This window comes from Neocloeon triangulifer, unplaced genomic scaffold, assembly GCF_031216515.1.
Source record: "Neocloeon triangulifer isolate White Clay Creek 2 clone unplaced genomic scaffold, ASM3121651v1 ptg000002l, whole genome shotgun sequence".
In the NCBI taxonomy this organism is placed as follows: Eukaryota; Metazoa; Arthropoda; class Insecta; order Ephemeroptera; family Baetidae; genus Neocloeon; species Neocloeon triangulifer.
The window spans coordinates 9,092,655-9,112,843 of NW_026775545.1; the positions used below are offsets into that span (position 1 = coordinate 9,092,655).

The 20,189-nt window shown below is 37.7% G+C and overlaps 1 protein-coding gene and 3 long non-coding RNA genes across 5 annotated transcripts in view; 2 read left to right on the plus strand and 2 right to left on the minus strand.

Annotated features, from left to right (window-relative positions):
* LOC132205144 (uncharacterized) overlaps positions 1 to 4,187 on the plus strand; it is a 216,429-nt gene extending 212,242 nt beyond the window's left edge. The window contains exon 9 of the long non-coding RNA XR_009442667.1: positions 3,836 to 4,187. This is a non-coding gene — a long non-coding RNA (uncharacterized LOC132205144). The remainder of the gene's footprint in view (positions 1 to 3,835) is intronic.
* The window catches only part of LOC132205150 (uncharacterized), a 59,519-nt gene extending 40,825 nt beyond the window's left edge, over positions 1 to 18,694 (minus strand). Inside the window, exons 1-2 of the long non-coding RNA XR_009442673.1 lie at positions 18,566 to 18,694; positions 8,107 to 8,222 (exon numbers count right to left, since the gene is read on the minus strand). This is a non-coding gene — a long non-coding RNA (uncharacterized LOC132205150). The remainder of the gene's footprint in view (positions 1 to 8,106; positions 8,223 to 18,565) is intronic.
* On the minus strand, positions 10,067 to 10,668 carry LOC132205418 (uncharacterized). Its single transcript, XR_009442699.1, has 3 exons — positions 10,554 to 10,668; positions 10,282 to 10,424; positions 10,067 to 10,179 (listed from the first exon to the last, which is right to left on the minus strand). It is a non-coding gene; the product is annotated as an uncharacterized LOC132205418 (long non-coding RNA).
* LOC132205143 (homeotic protein ultrabithorax) overlaps positions 15,378 to 20,189 on the plus strand; it is a 107,446-nt gene continuing 102,634 nt past the window's right edge. Inside the window, exon 1 of one of the 2 annotated variants that reach the window (XM_059634043.1) lies at positions 15,378 to 16,128. In XM_059634043.1, coding sequence (XP_059490026.1) covers positions 15,525 to 16,128 — 604 coding nt within the window. In that variant the 5' untranslated portion in view covers positions 15,378 to 15,524. The remainder of the gene's footprint in view (positions 16,129 to 20,189) is intronic. The other variant, XM_059634044.1, reaches the window with a different exon arrangement.

A 20,189-nucleotide genomic window follows, 5' to 3' on the forward strand; every position in this document is an offset into this window, starting at 1 on the left:
CTCCCTCGCTGCACCCCGCAGTCGACGGGATAGAATCGTCGCTCTCACCAATCCGAAAATAAACAGAATGTCATCGCAGCGGCTCAGGAAATCTAATATTCAGTCCGAGAGTTGGAATAATACGAAACTCGTAACTCTCCGCCGTATCTTTCTCTTGCGTCTCCAACCCACGGCGGCGAGGAAGAAGCCTTACAAGTATGTGAGCCTGAGCAGAAAGTATGAAAATATGCGTTGGCATTATTATTGCGGTGCTATCATCGCCGCTCATCAGTATTCAATTCAGCCGGCAAAAGTGCGTGATTTATTGAAGGCTGCCGTTTTCTCTCACAGCCACACACAAGCACAAGCACGGCTCGATTCCGCCGCCGAGATAAAACTCGACACCCAACTGCTGCCCAACCCTGCAAGAACCCCTGTGAAAATCGAACTTTTGTGCAGAGCGACGCGAGTCAAAAGAGCTCCGGGGGTTGCTCACCCCCGAGTGCGCTGTCGCTCGAATGCAGGTATCTCCCCCAGCAGCTCTCCAGATTCGGGTGTTATTGGATCTAAAAGAGCCATGATGGCTGCAATACAGAAATGAAAACGTGGCTCTTAAGGTTGGCGCAATGGCCTATTTTATTCTGCAGCACTCACTTTTATTCAAATAAAATAGATTTGCGCGCGCGCCTCTCGTTTTTTGTTTATAAATTATTCATTTCTATCGAGTGGGCGTTCAAAGAAAATAAGCAGGGGAGCTATAGAGCAAGTTAATGTTATTACTCAAAAGATATTTATGCATTTTAAGAGGGTGTCTTTATTGAATGAACATGAGAAAATAATTCAATCAAGATTTATTTACATTTTTATTAAAGAAAAATCCAATTTACTTTTGCTCTTTTAAAAGTATAATATGTTCTAAAGCTGTTACATTTTAATATATTTTCTTCTCTTGACTTATTTAAAAAAAAAATATCAATGGTAAAAAATCTTAACAAAAAGGGTGTAGTTCAGGGACCTTGAGCTTCCGCGCCGCACAATGATGCATTGTTTGCTTCTCAAAATTGTTGGCGTCTGGATTTTGCGAGAAGAATTGAATATGACGCTTTTCATATAAAGCACAAACAGCGCTGATTTATTGGCCTGAGGGTCAGCCTAGACTCCTAGATTTCTTGAAACATAATAGACAATGGGTGCGCGGGAACAAAGGGAGACGGACCAAAGGGTGCTGCTATGGCTTTGTGTGTTGCATTTTTCTCCTCAGATTTACGCCACTGCTGCAGCCACTGCAGAGTTGAACAACCCTTCTCGAGCACCCTCATAGCAACAAAAGAAGACACTCTTCCGAAATAGCTTTCTTTTTAGTATAAATGCACAAGCAAATCTCGAAATTTTTGGAGATTAATTAATTTTAAAAAGCAAAGCTACGCAGGTTGCCTAATTTAGAATTTCATCTCTCCAAAAATAATCAATTATGTAATTTGAATTATTTTAAAATAATTTAAATAAGCACGGCAAAAAGTAATGAAATCTATGCACAATTTTAATAATATTAATATAATTATATTCAAATCTTGAAACCAATTTTTGGCTTTCTTGGAAGGGAAGATTTAATTTCACTTATATGAAAAAAATAACTCATACCGCAATTATAGCAGCACACGTTCCCAGATATGTTATTTTTCTAAACCGATCATTAAAAATTTCTCACACGGCTCCAGTTGAATGTGTAATTAGTAAAAATTACGCCAATTAACTCTTAGGAGACTCGCGTATGCCAGTTCTTCTACTTTTTTGGCCACGTTTGGCTGGCGAAAGACAAGGGGCATTGATTTGGGCCTGGATCGACCCGCCGCAGAGAGTGTGATCATCATTATGATTATCAAGTGGCTTCAAGGTTACTGAATAAAGCAGATTTATGCGGGGAGAGAGTTGCCCGGGGATTCATCAAACACGTGCAGCGCAGCATCCGTAAGCATCCATCATCGGTCGCTTTTGACAAGGACCACCGCCATTTCCCTGCCTCGTTTCCAGCAGAGCTTGAATCTGTGCAGTCGTATATATACATGCAGGAATAAAAAGCTATCTGACTTTTTTTGTTTTTTTCGAGCAGGAGAGAAAAAGAGTCTCGGCGTTGTGCGTAATCCATTTATAGAGTGAATGCGAGATGAGCCGACTCTCTAGACAAAGGGGGAGCAGAGACGAGGGAGAGAATGGCGTATTTATGGTTTTGTTTGCATTTGTTTTATTCCTGGGCATAAAAGTTGGCACTTCTCCACACCCAGTCGAAAAGAATTGAAATTTTCGAAAGTGAAAAGCAATATTAAACTCACCTGGAGAAAGGCAGTTGGAATATTGATTTGAATCAAATTAGGACAGGAGAGGGATTGGAATTTTACAATGATAAATTGCTTGGCATGAAATTATCCTGCATTTGAATTTTAGAACCGCTGGCTTTGCGTATTTGATACAATCTAATGACAATGCTCAAAAAGCCAGACACGCTCTCTTATTTTAGTTATTTTAATCTTGACTTTCTCACATGATTTATTGCCGAGCTTACGTAAGGCGTTAAAAATGCGCGTGCACTTCTTTACAACTTAAACTTTGAATACAAGATAATATGCCCCCATTATTAAGAATTGTAAATGCGCGTGGAAGATTAAATCACCTCCTTAGCCGAGGAATTATTCTCTCTTGCTGCGATATTCGTGATGAGGCTTTAGAAAATTATTAACGAGCAATCTGAAATGGCTTCATGCCTACTTGTAAAAAAATTAAAAAAACGAGAAGCAGCCAAAGGGTTATAAATAAGGAAGGCAATCTCACGATTTATCTCAAGCCGAAATATTTATACTGCTGATTTTCTATTTTACCAAATGTATCCGTGAAAATTTTCTAATACTAACCAACAAGATCGTGACAGCCTGCATGCTTTGAGATGCTTTATTATGGATTTGCAATAAAGAGACCGGCTGATGGAAATTAGATGGCAGGTGTAATTGCCAGCAATTCAAAACGTTGCTCCTTTTATAAGCAGACATCAGCAGGCAGTTTTGCAAAGTACCACTTAAAAAGCAGTAACTTTTGCGCCTTGAATATGATGGTTCTCTTCCAATGAGAAGCAAAATTACCTGATGGCAATCAAAATTAACGAAAGAAAATTAATTTGAATAAGATTAATTTATATTATTTTAAATGCAAAAATCAACATCAAAATGGCGAAAAATAGAAAAACCAATGAATAAATAAATTGTTTTGAGAAGTTAGAAATAAAATGATTTATTTTAGCGGTTTGTAAAAGTGTAACCCAGATCGCAGCCGAGTGTTGAGAACAGCTGACCACACCGAACTTTTGCTGTTACTGCTTTCCCGCGGCTACGCAGCCATTTGCCCATTAAGACTGCCGCTCTCTACTCCCATTATATGAGAGTTTCAAAGTTCAAGTTAATCCCTTGTGCATATAAAATTTAAAAACTTGAAATTTTTTAAAAATTTCTCTATATAATGCCATTTTTATTTTCTTTATAAAATTATAGACTTTTTTGTACATTTTTCTCATGAAATTGTTGATGATTTTCTCTGCTATTTAAAATAGAACGGGCAAGCTGAACATGGCAAGCAGAGAGCACTTGTAAACAAAAACATGCCCGACACGAGAGTAGACGCCGTGTAAAAAGTGTAATGAAACAATTAGCATATCAGCAGCGCATATCAACCGAAATTCGCGCACGCAGACACACGATTTCAAGTGCGCTCGGCTTAATGCGACACGAGATTTAAGTAGGACTTAAGCACTCTCGAGATGACTATTACTACGTCATATAGTTTGCTAAACATGCCATTCACAATTTTATAGGTAATAAAAGCCGGCTCTACGACCGCCGCCATGCCTTTTGCTGGGGGTTCAGGCGGCCCGTTTGCGTCGTAATGACTGCGCGATCCTCCCGGTGTTGCGAGAGGAGCCGACGATCATCCGGCCTTTGTCGAGACTGACACTGTGTGCTCTGCTTGTTGCTGCTTAGCTCATCAAAACACCACTATTTGGCTTTTCTTTTCAGACTGAACGTCGCACACATTGATGCTAAAGACGTCACAAAATGTGAAAGTTCAAAAATTCTTACAAACAGATTGATGAAATTTTTGCTAAAAATGACAACAAATTTTCAATGCTTTCTAAAAAAATTCTGTTAAATAAAAAAATAAAACTGAAAAAATATTTAACCCGCAAAATTCTTATATTAATTAGAATTATCTTAAGTGATTTATTACACACAGGCAATTACATAACAAAAGACAGTTCATTTTGAGCAACTGACTTTTATGATCTTCCAACAATTTTATTTTGCTATTCTAAATCTTAGTAAATATTTAAAATAAATAAAAATGTAAAAATATATGATATATATTCAAAAATTGGTTTTTTGACTGAAAAAAATGAAAAAAAAATAGTATGTAATAATAAGACTTATTAATAAAAGAAGTTACAAATTTTTTTGGTAACAATATGTTTTACAAAGATAACTGTTTTAAAATATTTTTGGTTTAGTTGGATTATTAACTGAAGAGCGGCAGAGCGAGGGCTCGGATCAAGAGGTTGCATTTTCGGCGTGAGGAGTTTTATGACGTGCTAATGGTAACAATGGCAAACTCGTGACTAGGACTGCCTTTGTGAAATGTTTGGGCGGCACGCAAAAAAGAAACACATCAGCAAATTTTATTGGCATGATAAAAGAGTTTGGATCTCGCTCGGCTTTTATCTGACTCGCAGGCACAACAGAAGACCCAAATGGTCGCATCAATACTTTTGTTCAAAAGAAAGAGAGAAACCTCGCGAACAAAATCAAAAATTTTCACGCTCCTTTGGTTCTACTTTGTGGCATAAATGTGATCGTAGAAAATCAAGAACATCAAAATAATAAAATAAAAAATACATAGAGTTTGATTAACCGGTTAAACATATATTTAAATTATTAAAAAAAAAATGCAAGAAATTTAACCCGTCTTTTAAATATTTTTATAAATAAAAAAAAATAAAGGAAATTTTCAATTAATCTATTGCAAAAATATCCAGAGGAAAAAGTAAGTAAAATGTAATTAGAACGTGCAGCTTTTACGATGTATATTATTGCGCACTTCATGAATATAAAAAGTTTCAATTTAATTTGCATTGCACGCTTGCGGGTCGTGCAAATGGGCAAGGAAGTGCTGCTGCCGGCCGTGTATGTGTGTGATGGCGCCATGGCACTTCATAATAATAAAGGTTTCATTTTTGCTTGCACAGAGCAGTGTATAAAATGAGCCGAGCCGCGGACGTGTAAATTAGCCCATTTCCACGTGCTCCCCCTGCTGCAGCGCACATGTTTGCATGGGTATGAGAAAAAAGGCACCGACCAAAATAAATTACGAACCACAGGAAAAAATTTTCAATTAAAAAATAAAAGGTGTTAAATATGAGGCGGTGGCAGATAGAACAATCTTTCAAACCCAATATACGCCTCTACAGACATGTGTATCAGCGATAAAAAAAATGATAAGCGCCGCCGAGAGTTCGCAATGTAAATATTTACAGTCGTAAAGCCAACTCTCGTGTGTACATGCGTGCACCATAAAGAAACATTTTAAAAGACGTAAAAATTATTTTATGGGGCCATAAAATTAAACTTTATGGCGCTAAAGTTGATTATTTTATGACTTGATTATCGCCTGCCCGTAATAACAATAATGCATGCGACCCTCATAATGGCGCGCCGCCGACGAGTAGCCATTGTACGCACAATCAATCAATTGAAAACATCATCGCACCCAAGACGAGGCGTGCATCCGAAATCGGCGCGGCTCCGCATCCTCTTTGCCTGCTCCGTACGAAAAACCGACCGACCGATGCCGCCGGTTATATGAATGGTGGTCATAAAGAATTTTACGATCGCTTTACACAACTGTTAAAGTGTCCATAAAACGTAAGAGTATAGTTACACTAGCTGCTCCTCATTCAAAAAACCGCGCACCAACAAACCCCTCGACACTGCCATTATTTTTATACGGCCCGAGTTGAATTGCCCTTTCTATTTATTACTCATTGCAAAAAAAAGAAAGCATTTGTTTTCACATAAAGTGTCAAACGTCAGATTTTGCGCCAAGTTGAGGCGATTTATTTTGAAGATTTAAATCAAGATTTTAGTAAATTGCTATTAATCATAAGTATTTCCTGACAAAGTTATGCAACCTGTTAGACATCATTAATTCTTTAGGTTTACTGAAAAAGTAATTTTTAAAAAAATGATTTAAAAAGCAGGATCATATTAAAATCAATAACGATTCACGGTAAAAATACTAAAAGTGGAATTTATGAATACTGCGAAATTGTACATGTTAAAAAAAATTAACTCTGTTTATTTATTGACGTCGATTTTGAAACTTATAATTTTATTTAAATTTCAGTTAGTTAATTCTAAATCAAAATTTGCATTGAGGAACTGGCAATTGAATCTTAACAATTTACATTATATAGTTAAGGGGTTCACTTTAACAATCAAGAATTTTTACAGACATTTTTAAAATTATGCATCCGGAACAGTAATTTTAAAGGACCAAATAAAGTTATTTAAATAATATTCAACCTAAAAGCGTTTTTTTAGCGCTATATTATATGACTTCAAACTATAAATATTAAATTTTCCGAGGTTTGCCCATACATGTCATTAAGCCCATTAAAATTCCTGCACAGGCACAAAAAATGCAGATTGTTTTGACTAAATTTTTTTCTCAGTGCCATTTTAATTGCTTTAACATTACTCTAATTGCAAGGAATTCCTATTAAAATAGCACACTGCTTGACTAATTGTTCAAGAAGGAATTTGCATGCACAAAAAGCAGCTCCACTGTTGAGTTGGAATGAGAGAGAGTTGGCGCCTCCCCTTCCTTGGCCTGCCATTACTGCGAGAGCACTATTTCCACTTTATTGATTGAAATGCTTCTTACTCGGGTTGTACTAGTCAATCTATCTGCTTGGTACGGTCGATTAGCCTTGCCGAACTTTATTAGAAGCGAGCAAGACGCACCGGTCGATTAGAAGCAAAGTATTTTGACAGGCATGAGTGAGGACGCCGAGTGCGTCTGGTGGGGGTTCGAATGGCGGAGCTTCAAAGGCTCTCGGCGCAGAATTCGCGGCTTTTCGCGCCACCATCTAATTAAATCTGTACTGATTGATTAGCTAGGCTAATGAGCTAAAAGAATGGCAAAGAATACCCTTTGTTTCGGTTCGGGAAGCCGCTGTTTCGGCGAGTAAATCTCTTCGGCTCGCTCCGCCCCTGCTGACCGCGTCACCGGGGCCGCCGCCATCTTGGACACGCGCGCAATGCATCCCGCGAGTAATGGCTGGGAGCGATAGAGCGAGAGGCTGAGCGAGCATCTCCGCCGGCCGGCCAAAGTGCTTGTTTTCATAATCTCGAATTGCTTAATAATTGCGCCCAAAACACGGCAGCTAGCCCGCCGAATGGTCTATAATTTGATAAGCACGCAGCTTTTTCGTGTATTGCTGGGCTAAGTGCCTATTCGACGTAATTTTTGCCCTTCGAATATGGTAATAAGTGGCTGTCTCGTTTACTGCTGCCCCGTTTGAAGTCAAAACTAAAATTCTGTAAATTTTCATAGTTTTCAAATGTTTCTAGCCTTTTAAGAAGGCGTCCGCCATTTTAATAAAACAATTTAAATTTAATATAATTACTCTATTTTCGTCTTTAAAATTTTAAATCTATACGAAATATATGAAATAAAATTTTAATTATTTATTTTATTTTACTTTTTTTTATGAGAAAAATTAAATAACTGGAGGATGTGCAATTGAAATTATTGTTTTATAAATCAATTATTTAAAAAAAACCTGAATAAATAAACTGGTTAACTAAAAATATTTAAGCAGTCTGTGGAAAAATCAAAATAGGAAACCAAATAATACTTGCATGCGTCTTTTTTATGGGGAATTTGGCATTTAAGATGAGTAATTAAAATATAACATTATATTAAAGTTAATTTGAACTTTTTTTCAACAAAATTTTAAAATCGCAGCATTTTAGTTAATAGTAAATAAATTGGAGACATGATTTATAAGATCATATTAAATATTCATACCTTCTTTTTCTTCTCACTTCATAATTTTTCTGCTTCAAAATAGCTGTTGGTGGAGTTGCTCAGCTGTTTTCGTGGCCGTCCGTTGATGCCATCATGCAGTCATCGAAGGCCAAGCTCTGAAAAAAGCCAAGTTCAAGGTTAAACTTTTAAGAGTAAAACCCGCGCCTAGAGACTATGGATGTGTCTGTTTGTGGCTTTATTTTCGTCGGCCTATATACACACAACTAGGTTGCTCTCCTCAAAGTGCATATTGCACAAAAGAGGGTCCTTTAGCTGCTCTGGGACAAGGCCTTTTGCTCTCTCTCGCTGGAAAAGGGTAATAGTCCCTGTTGGGGCATTGTTAGTGTTATTTTGTCGTTTTGCGTCTGTCCCGCATTGTTAAGAGCATGACGTGGTGTGCGCTCAACTTTACGGGCCCGTTGTAAAACCATTCTAAGAAAAAGAAAAGTTGCTCTCGACGTCCTACTGGAGGATTTTCAACTCGGCAGCTCTTTTCTAATTGCATCGCTGCTGATCTTTGCCAAAGGGGTTAAGGGTCAGTGGGAAAAGTAGGAACGTTTACAAACAAACTGCATTCAATTGTTGACGATGCTAGTTTTCTTTCAAAACCATTTTCAGGCAGATTAATTTATTCTCCCTCCGCTCATTTTAACTAATTATATATTTCAATATACATTACGGCGAACAAAAATATTTTAAAAGCCCATAAAGTTCCTGCTGGCAATATCTTAAATTGCGCGATTATGCCTGCTTTGAATTGAGAGATTGAGATAATTTTAATGGTCGTTGAAAGGCACTTAAGCGAGAATCAAGAGCGAGATTATCCTTTTTCGGTCCGCGTGACTAAAGAAAATGCATTAGGCCACAAATAATAATTTATTATTTTGTGATAAAGGTTGGACTTCCTTTTTTCTTATATACTGTCGTTGACGGGACTGCTGATTTAAACTGTCTGCAATGCCATCCTAGAGAGGTGTTCTCGATTCTCGCCGCCATTTAAGCATAAAAAATGTTAGCATGATAAGACAGTGCGCTGCGTGTATGTACTCGAGGGAGAGCAAATTTATGAGGTTGGATATCAGAGAAGCTTGGGAGATAAAATGTACAGAGAGCAGCATATAGGGGCACTAGCCTCGGTCATTTTGTCCTTGGGTGAAAAAAAATACCAGGTTCGTATTTTATGTAAAATTAAAATATGAATCGTATTTTGAGGCGACCAATTTCCCCAAAAAATGCCAAAATTTGCAGAAAATTTGCACGTTTTTCTTTTAATATTCGCAACACACACCCAGCAGATCCCTAACTGGGCGATGCTTTATTAACTGAAACCGAATATAACAGCGGAGAGTTTAATATACTGGACACCATTTCGGCAGCGTCTGCGCTACCAACGCAAAACTGCTAATGTTAAATTCAAAAGGAGAAACGAATTTACATTTTTACAAAGAATAAGAAAATAATCCGAGAAGACAACCATCCAAATTGTAAATCAAGCGTCCTCGCATTTATCAGCCGGAGAGTCAAAGATAAATGTGAGCAGCAAAAATGGCTTTCGAACACAGTGCCAGATAATAAACTCGGAGAGTAAGACCACCCGGCATGTATACACTCTAAGAAAAACCTGGAGGGATTTTCATGAAATAACGTGTAATTCAAAGACCATCGCGACATGAATCTCAAATTCAGGTGCGACATGAGTTTTCATGAGGTACGCTCACAGGATCCATGCGCGCATGAGTTTTACTGGCGTCGCTTGGGCAGTTCTCATGAGAGGCATGAATTTTGGTATGCCGGCAATATGAAAATTCACGGCTTCGCATAAAAATATATTTCGCGCTTTTTATTTTCATTATTTAGGATTTGGTGTTAAAGAAAATATAAATTAATTAAAATTATGGATTCATTCAGTTTTATTCCAATCTGGTTCAAAATAAATCACATCAACACTGAGAAAATTTAAGTCACTTTGTCCATAACAATCATGTGTAGAAACTTTGTGATGAGATGCAAGTCTTCTTCATTTCACAGCCCTCTTGATCCCTGTCCTGTATCCCGGATTTTTATCATGGAAACCTGTGAACATAGCAAAAACCACATTATTAAAATTGCATTTAAGAATATCTAGAAGAAGAAAAATATGTATGCGCAATGCAATTATTTAAAAACATTATTTACCTTAATTTTATAATAAATCCTCCAAGATTATGGTGCCTTTAAAATGGAACACATATCGGCTATCGGCGATGATAATGCAGTGCAGCAATTCCAAACTTCAAACTTGAAGCATGAAAAGATGTTGGAGAAAAGTTACGGGTAGCCTGAAAAGAGAGAAAATTTATAAGAATTTTTCTTGTAATAGAATGATGAAACACTTCAATTATATAAGCGATCCACGTTAAGAAATATTTTCTTAACAATCATGAATTAAAACGAAAAAGATTACTGACCTTAAAATTGAAAATTCCAGACGATGAGGGCGAAAATCCGGCACATTTTTATATGTTGTTTAGATGGTCCGAAAGAAAAATGTATGTGTTTTTGCTGTAAGTAAGAGACACGAACTGATTTTGGCCGTTGGTTTGTTTTCAAAAAGAAGGAAAGGTGGAGAAATAATGCTGGCCAGCGAGACTTCCCCTATTTAATCCTTTAGGTATATAAGTAAACAACGAAAAGGTCCGAGCATCGAAGAGGGTTGTTGTGGGGAGGAAGAATTTTCTATGTACTTGCTGCGGGAGGAGAGACAAAACAGGACACGCGACCTGAAACCCTTCCGCGTGGTTCATGTACATGATGATTTTTCATGGCAGACGTGAGTTTTCCGCTGCTCAATATGAATTCTCATGTTTAGGCCTGGAATAAAAATTCATGGCGCCATTTTCGTGAAAAGACGTGAAAAACTCATGAAAACTCATGTTTTTTTTTAGAGTGTAATATAGAGGATTGAATAAATGAAAAATCCTCTGATTTAATAAGTAAGCACTAACGTAAAGGTTTAAATTATTTTGCATTGTGCTGCTAACGTGCGTACATTACAAGATTTCTGGCTACTTTCAATGTTCATTTTCCTCAATTGCTTTGTCGCATTTTTTTTCAGATGTATAAACAACGCATTTTTAAAATTTGCTTTGTTATTTTTCATATTGATTAATCAAAACAAATTTGCGGTATTTTAGCATGATTAAATTTAAAAATATATCTGGGCCAATATATATTTATAAAATTGTAAAACAACAAAGAGAAATTGAAATGTATAATACTAATATTGGTTTTGCTATCATGATCATGCTTTTTCTCTTTATCGAAGAAAGTACTTTATTAAATTTGAGAGAGGTGAAGGTGACGTTAATAAATTGAGAAGATGGCCTTATATTCTTGATGAATTTTTTTTAAATTATTAATGGCAATGGCAAAGCTCTATTTTTCGCATAAAGGTTTTAAAATTAAAACATTTTTATTTTTTTAAAGTATATTAAGATAATTCAAAACGTCTTTGAAAGTAAAAAGAAAGAAATAATTTTGAAGAAATTTAATTTTAAATTATACTAGTTAACTGGTATTTAATGCGTAAATGTATAAACATGCAATTAAAAATGATTTTGCATGAATTCATGATTTCTTAGAGATAATAAAATTAAAAATTGCATTTTTCAATTAAATATTTTTTAAGCCGACTCTCTAAAACTTAAATTTTAGCAGTTCTAGTTTTACATGGTGTATTTATATGTATTTTTTATATTTATTATGAGTTATTGGTTGCTTAGTCTGTAGTTAATATACGCTCTGAAAGAAAGTGTTTATCGTAAATCTCTGTATGAAGGCATGTCGTTGTAAATATAAAGCTCTCAGACACGCAAAGCAGTGCTGCAGTCTCGCCGTGTGCGTGTATGTATGGACATGCACACATAATATATTTTTGAGTGATAACACTGACACTGAGGCGGTATTTTATTACAATGCTGAGGGCCTCAAAGTTAAATCGCGCTCTTGGTCTGAGTTACAGACCCTTCTTAATTCACGCTCAACATTTTGAAACAAGAAATAAAAACGTTTATCGCAAAGAAAGCAAAAAAACTTTCAAATTCTGTTGCTGGGTGCAGCGCAAAAATTCGGCATTGATGAATTGTTTAAAATCTGTTCCTATTAAAACAGCTATGATTTATGAAAGGGTTACTGAACCTGTGGCAAACAAATGTGTGTGAGGGTGGAAACACGGAAACCAAATTAGAGAACTCGCTTTCTAGCGTGACTCGAAATATTACTCAAAAAAACAAGCCATTAAATTGACAGCAGTTCTTTAAATTTATTGGTCACAGCCGTACCCACATGGTGTAATATATTTGACACCTCTTCAACCTCTGGAGCGCTCTGGAGAGAAACACACCAACACACTTTGAAATGCATTTTTAAGCAGAGGCAGGGGCGTTTCTCCACTTTGAAATTCTCGGAAAGTTTCTTCAGCAACCACAAATCTCATTCGCAGGCGCCGATATGCATAAAATTCCCCAGAGTAAAAATATTGAGTTTACACAAATCAGCTCAATAAATGCCAATAGGATTTAAAAATTTTTGAGCCAAACACTCATGTATTTAAAATTAAATTTTTCTCATAGTTTCTCCCAAGAATGAATAAGGAGTACATAACTGTTTATATATTGAGCTGCCTATCAAGAGAGAATAATCGAATTCCTTTCAAAGAAGCTGACTTTCAGAGAATCCTCATTGTTTTGTTTTGAAAACACGGAAAGTTAATTAGCAAAAAAAATCTTCCATTGTGTTCTGCCACTATGGCAAACAATGCGTAATAATTTATCCACTAGCTATACGCGGAGTTATATTCAGCTCATTTGCATTTTTTTCTACTTTTGCTTTCTATAAGTAGTTATTCTGATTTGTTTATTAAGGAAAATTAGTATAGTTGGTAAAATTGATACGTTCTGCCAAGTTTTCACAAATTTTGTGAGGAAATAACGTTCAGTTTTATTTTATTTTAATCAAATATTGTGTATGCATATAATAATTGGTGCTTTGAAATATGCACGCATTTTATATTTTTCATTTTGCTACCTGTTTGTAGAAAGTGCGGAAACATTTTGCTGCACGTGATATTGCGAATGGGCCTTAAAATGCCGAGGATTACCACTCGGAGCATAAAAGGGGAGAATATGGCCCTTTTGGTGAACTTTTATTGAGCATTCAAGCCATCAGAGTGGAGATATAAAAATCAATATAATTGCTGGCTGCTGGGAGTTCGGAGCGGAGCTTCCAGATGGAAGCACGTGGGCTGTCGGGAGAGAAAAGCATGCACAGATGCCTTAAGCCGCCGTGCTATCGAGAGCTCGTCTCTTTTATCATGCCGCATAAGGAAGGTTGAAATATGTGAGGTTCTCGGCTTTGAAAAATTCCCGGGCCAGGTCAACGCACCTTTCAAAACGTTACAAGGTCAGCCTTGGCTACCTATAATTGACAGCTTAATTGCCTCAGGCCTTATTTTATTTAGGCTGGCTAAAAATAAATAATAATTATTTTGATTTAATAATTGAGAGTAAATTTTAATTTTCTTTAAATTAGAATCTCGGTTACCAAAGGCGTGGTTTGTATAATATTTATCGTCCCCGTGTAATTATAATTAATTCAAAAGTACACCGCTATTTTAATCATGGTGAAGAATAAATTAAGTTCAGTCTATTTTTAGCAGCGTTTAATAATTATATGTTTAAAAATAAATAAGTCTCAGTTAAACTAAACTGTTGAAAGCAAAATTGTTATTTATTGACAAGGAGGAAACCGCTTGCGAAATGGCCTTAAAACGTGTGCGATGACGAGCTGCTGACGAGGTTTGTGACACGCGTCCCTTTTTACGACGCCTGCCTCTGAGGTGCTTGAAACTGACACATTTCACTCAGATTATGGCCCACTTTATGAGCTGCCTGTAAAAACACACTCATAAAAGACCTACCACAACCCTGCGGCCAGTGCCGTTTCTGTAAAAATACAAATTTATTGCCCCCTAACAAGAAGTGCGCTTTATTGTGTTTTCACACGTTTTACGACGCTTTTTATATAAACATGTATTTTTATGACATTCCGTACCACGCTCGTCTCATTGAGCCCTTCATTTGACTGCGTGCGCCAAATGTGCTTGTCATTGTTTGCGACACTCAGTTGCCAGGTAGGCAACCAGCGCTCCACCACTGAACGACACGTTGCATAATCCTTTCTTCCCCTTCATAAAACAAACAATATGACTTAAATTTATTAAATTGTTAGTAATAATATGTGTGAAAATAAGTGGTTAACCTTATTAAATATTATTAATATGTAAATAATAAAATACAAATATTTAATAATTTAGATTTGAGCTATACAATTTATTATAAAAATAAATAAATTTTTTTGTCCACTAATTTGTTTGCTGTAATATTTTCTGAAAGAATTAATTATAAAAAAAATGGATCTTTGAAGTAAAAAATTTAATCAAAGTTGGAAAAATTAATATGAATGATTCTTAAGTTTCGATTAAATTTTAAGAATAAAATAAAAATATAAAACAAAAATATAAAATAAAAGTGAAAATAAGTGTTTTCATCGTTGATGTCTCAAAAAAGCTATAATTATACGGTAGCTGCTTATTATTTATTCAAATGTGTAATAAAATACACGCGCCACCTTATCTGCTTCCATAAAAATTACAATAAAGCATGAATAGGCTCATTTAAAAGTCGTAATGACGCCAAATTAGCCTGCGATAGCATTTACACGCGCGTGAGTTCAGCAGGATCCCGCTCGATAGCGCTGGCAGCTCGTTAAGCTGCTCGTTAAGGACGGCCCCCGATGGAGGGGATCGCAACGTGCTCGCCACATGAGAACTACTTCGCCACGCGCATTAGCGGTGGGGGGGCTGCACACCATAGTAAATGGGCGGTTCTCCGTGCCGCGGGCTTGTGGAAATACCGACGTGCCTCTTGACAGACGATTAATCGGTACGAAAAACTGAATCAACCGCCGTGGAATCGGTAAAACTGTGCTCTTGCCAAAACCTAACCTACTATACAATTTCTCTCCGGTAGGTTCTCTTCAGCGGCAAAATCGGCAGAACGGTGAACCGGTTCCCATTGTCCATACGGAGTGTTTGCGCGCGAGTTTTAGAGAGCCGTGACGAATTGGATTGCGATTGGCCCATTACGACTGCGATTTTTTGTTATCACGTCTGGGGCGCCACCAAGCGGGAGCCAGCGAAGGCCGCCGGGTCGTTTATCACGTCGGGGCGGGCACGCGGCCGGTGCTCAGTATGGTTGTGGGGCGCGGAGTGAACGCACCGCTCCTGCCCACGTGACACCTGGTCCTCGACTTTGCTACGTAAGACACGTCCGAAGAGTTTGACATTCTGTTAAAGACATTTTTGGAAACGCACAGCAGAGATGATGAACTCGTATTTCGAGCAAGCCAGCACCTTCTACGGGGCCCAGGGCTCCGAACAGTCGGCGTACCGCACGTTCCCGCTCAGCCTGGGCATGTCGCCGTACGCCCAACACCATCACCAGTCGCGTCCGCAGGACTCACCGTACGACGCGTCAGCCGCCGCTGCTGCAGCTGCTGCCGTCGCTTCGTGCAAGCTTTACTCCTCGCAGATGCAGTCCGCGGCCGAAACTGCCTACAAGTCGGCCGCGGACGCCAAAAATTCCTCCAACTCCTCGTCCGACCAGCAGAATGGGTACGCGGCCGCCTTGGCCGCCGCCACGGCCACATCCAAGTCTGATATCGGATCCTGGCCGCCGGCCTCCGGAGTGCCCGTGAGGCCTGCTGCTTGCACTCCTGACAGATACTCCTCGGGGGCCGGAGGCGCCAATGGCCTCTCCGACCATCCCGCAGTCACCACAAGTCCGACATCGGCCCATCGGTCGGCGCTCAATTGGAACAACTGCTCGCTCAATGCCCCAGCGGCCGCCGTCAGTCAGCAGGCCTCTCAGCTTCAGCAGTCCTCCAACCACACTTTCTACCCTTGGATGGCGATTGCAGGTACAGGTCTGGTTCACATCTTTGCTTCTCCGCATGCTGGGTGCTGGGCAAATGGGGATTAGTGTGTAAGAAAGCCCCGAGAACCTCAAAAAAACGGGGATCAAATCATTCACAAAGTCATTTATGAGCTGAATTTTTATTAAGAAATTATTTCTCTTAAAAAAATAAAATTTTCAAGAAATATTTGGTATTTATTTTCTAAAATTTCGAAGTGTAAAAAAATCTAAAATTATAATCAAGTTCATAAATTTCAAATTTTTGAATAATAATTGCATATTTAAAATATTAAATTATATGTACCACTTTTTTATATATAAATTTAAAAATATTATATTTATGCAACTAGTCCATTCGAGGCTAGATCTAACAGTTTTTAATTACAGCCTAGTACTTTGACAAGCATCAAAATGCTTGATGAATTAGCGCCCAAAGCTATTGCGAAAGAGTTACGAGAAATTCTCTCATAGGTATTTTGCAACTATTTTGCCTTCATCACAGGAGCGCAAAAATTAGTGTCAAGAATATTCATCTCTTAAGTGTCTCTCCATATATTTTATGAGCTCCACGTCTTTAAAAAGCCACATAGCCATTTCCGAAATTAGTCGCGCGCAATTGAAAAGGTTTAAAACCGCGCGCGGCGGCACCTTTTCAATGGAAACCAATTGTGCCCGCCGGGTAATGGAGTAGTTTTTAAATAAGTAGTCATCATTGAGCTGTTAGCACGCCATAAAACCTTCCCTTTGTAACCTCTCCCTCTCTTGAAATAGCATGACACCCTCAGTCATTGTGCGAGCGGCGGCTCACCTTTTTAGGATGCGCCGAGATTGAAAAGCGTATATAAACATAAAAGACGACTGCTGCTGCGGAGCGACCAAACAAAGCCTAACCAGCCCAGATCTTTTTAACAAAAATGCTCACTGTTTGTGTTCCTAAGTGCGGTTTTTGTAAAACTTTATTAAAAAAAGACTAAAAACCTCACAAATAAACCAGTTGAAGTAAAAGTATAGAAAATTGTAAAGAAAAATTCATGTTAGAATACATTTAACAAGAAAAAAAAAGAAATTTCGAGTAAAAAAATATTTTGTATCAATATATTATACCTAGCTTTTTAATTGGAAAATATGTTTATTTCTTTTTAAACTTCATAATTATTATGAAGTGGAATTTCAATTTTATAATATATTATATTCTTTCCAAATTTTTAAATATTCATAAATTTGAAATAAAATATGAATTATATTTTGGGGTGATATTATATAACAAATTTTTTGATTAAATTGAAGCAACAATTTTGATTAACTTCTAACAATAAGGTCAACAAGACTCCATCCACCACAGTTAGGCAAATTAATTTTGTCAAAAAAAAATTTGAAAGTAAAATTGAGGGATATATAAATTGAATCTCTTCTGCTCTCCGTCACTTGAAATAAAATCCTGAATAGAAATTTAATAAAAAAAATATTGAATAATTATGGTCGCTGTTTCTAATTAATTCAAATATTTATTTAGAAACAAGTCTTATTAAAAATTTTGAAAACAATGAATCATTTTATATTTTAAATCGCTCGCTCGGCTCTCTTTTATAAAAATTAATTCAGAAATTCGTCTTCAACTCTCAAAAAAAAAAAAATCCTTACCACGTTTGTTTAAAATTGAATGAATTATTCAGCGCAGATAATAAAGAGCACTTGACAAGCATTCAAGTGCTGGCGATATTGCCCATTACCTTCCCTCAACAGATATCACCCCCTGCGGAGGGGTAGTGCGGTTCGACGTAATGCAGGCGAGTGCAGCTAGAGGGGGGTTGCAGCACGAATTCACGTCTCTCTCCTCTAAATTTCCAGAGAGAGCAAAAAGGTCCACCGGCAGCAGAGCAAGAGCAGCACGTGGGCACATAATATGACTATATTCCTGACCTGCCGCACTTTTATACACTTCTTTTATGGCCTCGCTGGCTCTCTCACTCCGTGTGTGTGCTGTGAATTTGCCGGGTGATAAAAACATGTGATACCCCTGCTTCTGCTTTTCACTTCTTGCCGAAAAAATAATCAGGAAAGAAATCCGCGAAACGCGTCGCACGCTTTAAATTTAATAATATCAGTTTACCTAAAGTGCAAGGTTGCGTTTTATTGCTCGTTCGCTTAGAGGTGTGCTCGTAAAACAGGTGCCTAATTAAAACTATTTTGACTGCTTGTCTTGGCGTTTTACGACCTCCATTATGTTCCGATTGCGGCGGATTTTATGTCCCTCGGCTGCTCATAGGAAAATTGAGACGTCGGTTCGCTCTCGGCGAGGAGCGATTTTATGGCTTTTAAATTTGTTTTCTTTGCGAGAAGAGAAGTAGTGCCTTCTCTATAGACGAGACGACTCGATATATTTTCGGTCTTACAAGAAAACGAGAGTGGAGAATAAAAGTATAAAAAAATCCTCACTTCTGACTTACGAGATTTTAATGGATTTTCGCGGTCAGATCACTTCTAAACGTGGCTTTTAATCTTTCTCACAAGCCTCTCGAGCAAGGGGTGCAATAGACCCACGCGCGCAGAAATGCTTCTGGAGGCGCGCAGTAAATCATATCTGCTGGTCGAGATAGCGCCCCTGTGCAAGAAAAATGACCTATGCTTCTTATCTTTTTAACAGAACTTTGCTCTGATTATTATTTCGCTGCGTTTGCACCGAGATTAAATCCGTCTTGTTTAATTAAAGTGCGCGCGTAATTAGCCTCCTCTCTCCATCAGCTCATCATTTGCTCCTCCCATTTATTTTGCTGCGAAGTCATTTTGCTGAAAGGAGCGTCATTAAAAATTTAATTGGCCGCAAACGAATTAAAATCTTACGCATGATTACAAAAACTAATAACTCGTTAGCAATGTCAAGGCAATTTTTTTTTTGCTCTTAACATATTTTTTTCTTTTTGTAACCTTTCTCTAAAAGAATAAAATTTTCTTATGCTCAAATAATTTAATTACCAATGCTCTCACCACGCATATTATACTGGATATTCCTGAAATCTTGACGAAATAATAGTTTAAAGCGGCGTGCGTAACGGTCTGGCCGAGTCGGAACGAGCTGCGTGTGCCATTGTCGCCCTTCTGCTTTAATCCGACCCCATCCCAGCTCCATATAATGACGCTAAATTCTCTTGCTCTTCCTCCTTTGTCATCCACCACCGTTTCCCTCTTTCTCTCTTTGTTGACCTTTGCTCGGAAATTTTCCAAAAGTTCACTCGCAACAGGGCCCCATGTGAAATCCATGCTTATAAAATATTATAGAGGTTTGCATGAAAACAAAATATAATTAGCAAATATTAATTTGAGGTTTTGCATTTAAATTGATTTGAAGTCTCAAGAGCTGCTCATTAAGAGTATATAGAACGGTTTCTTACTCAAATTTATATTATTTTGCTACCTGCTTTCCCCACCAGAGGTCTGCTAATTCGGCGCAACTGCCCTCGTCCGCTGAGTTATGGCCGCGTACAGAATAAATACACAACCAGCACGACTCAAACCATTCAGCGGCTCTTAAAATGCTCGATTCACTTCACTTGCAGACGCGTAGCTATTTTTAAAAAATGTATAAAACTGTTATGTTACGTCCTTTCATCGATTTTTAACACATTGTGGCGTTCACCACGCGAAACTCGGAACGAAGCGAGCGGACATTATTTTGCTTTTTCGTTGTCGGCTGTAATTCATATTGCTGGTTTAGTTGAGAGAGAAAAAGTGCTTTCGCATTCACATAACAGAGAGAACCTGTGATTAAAATAATAAGCAGGCGAAAAACGACTGCTCGATAATAATAATCTCTCCGCATGGAATTGTGAACCCTTACAATTTAATGAAGCCATTAATAGCACATCGTAAAATAATCTGCCATGAAAAACGAACGGCCGGTAAATGGCCGATGAAAAATAATTTTATCGACGTGTGAAATGAAATTCCAACTCCCACAACAATAAAAAGGTAATAGATACAATCTGAATCTCACGAAAAAAAATTAACAGACCTTTCGGCTGCTGCTAAAATGTTTCTCTACTCGGCGTGTACGTACAGAGTAATCCACCTTGG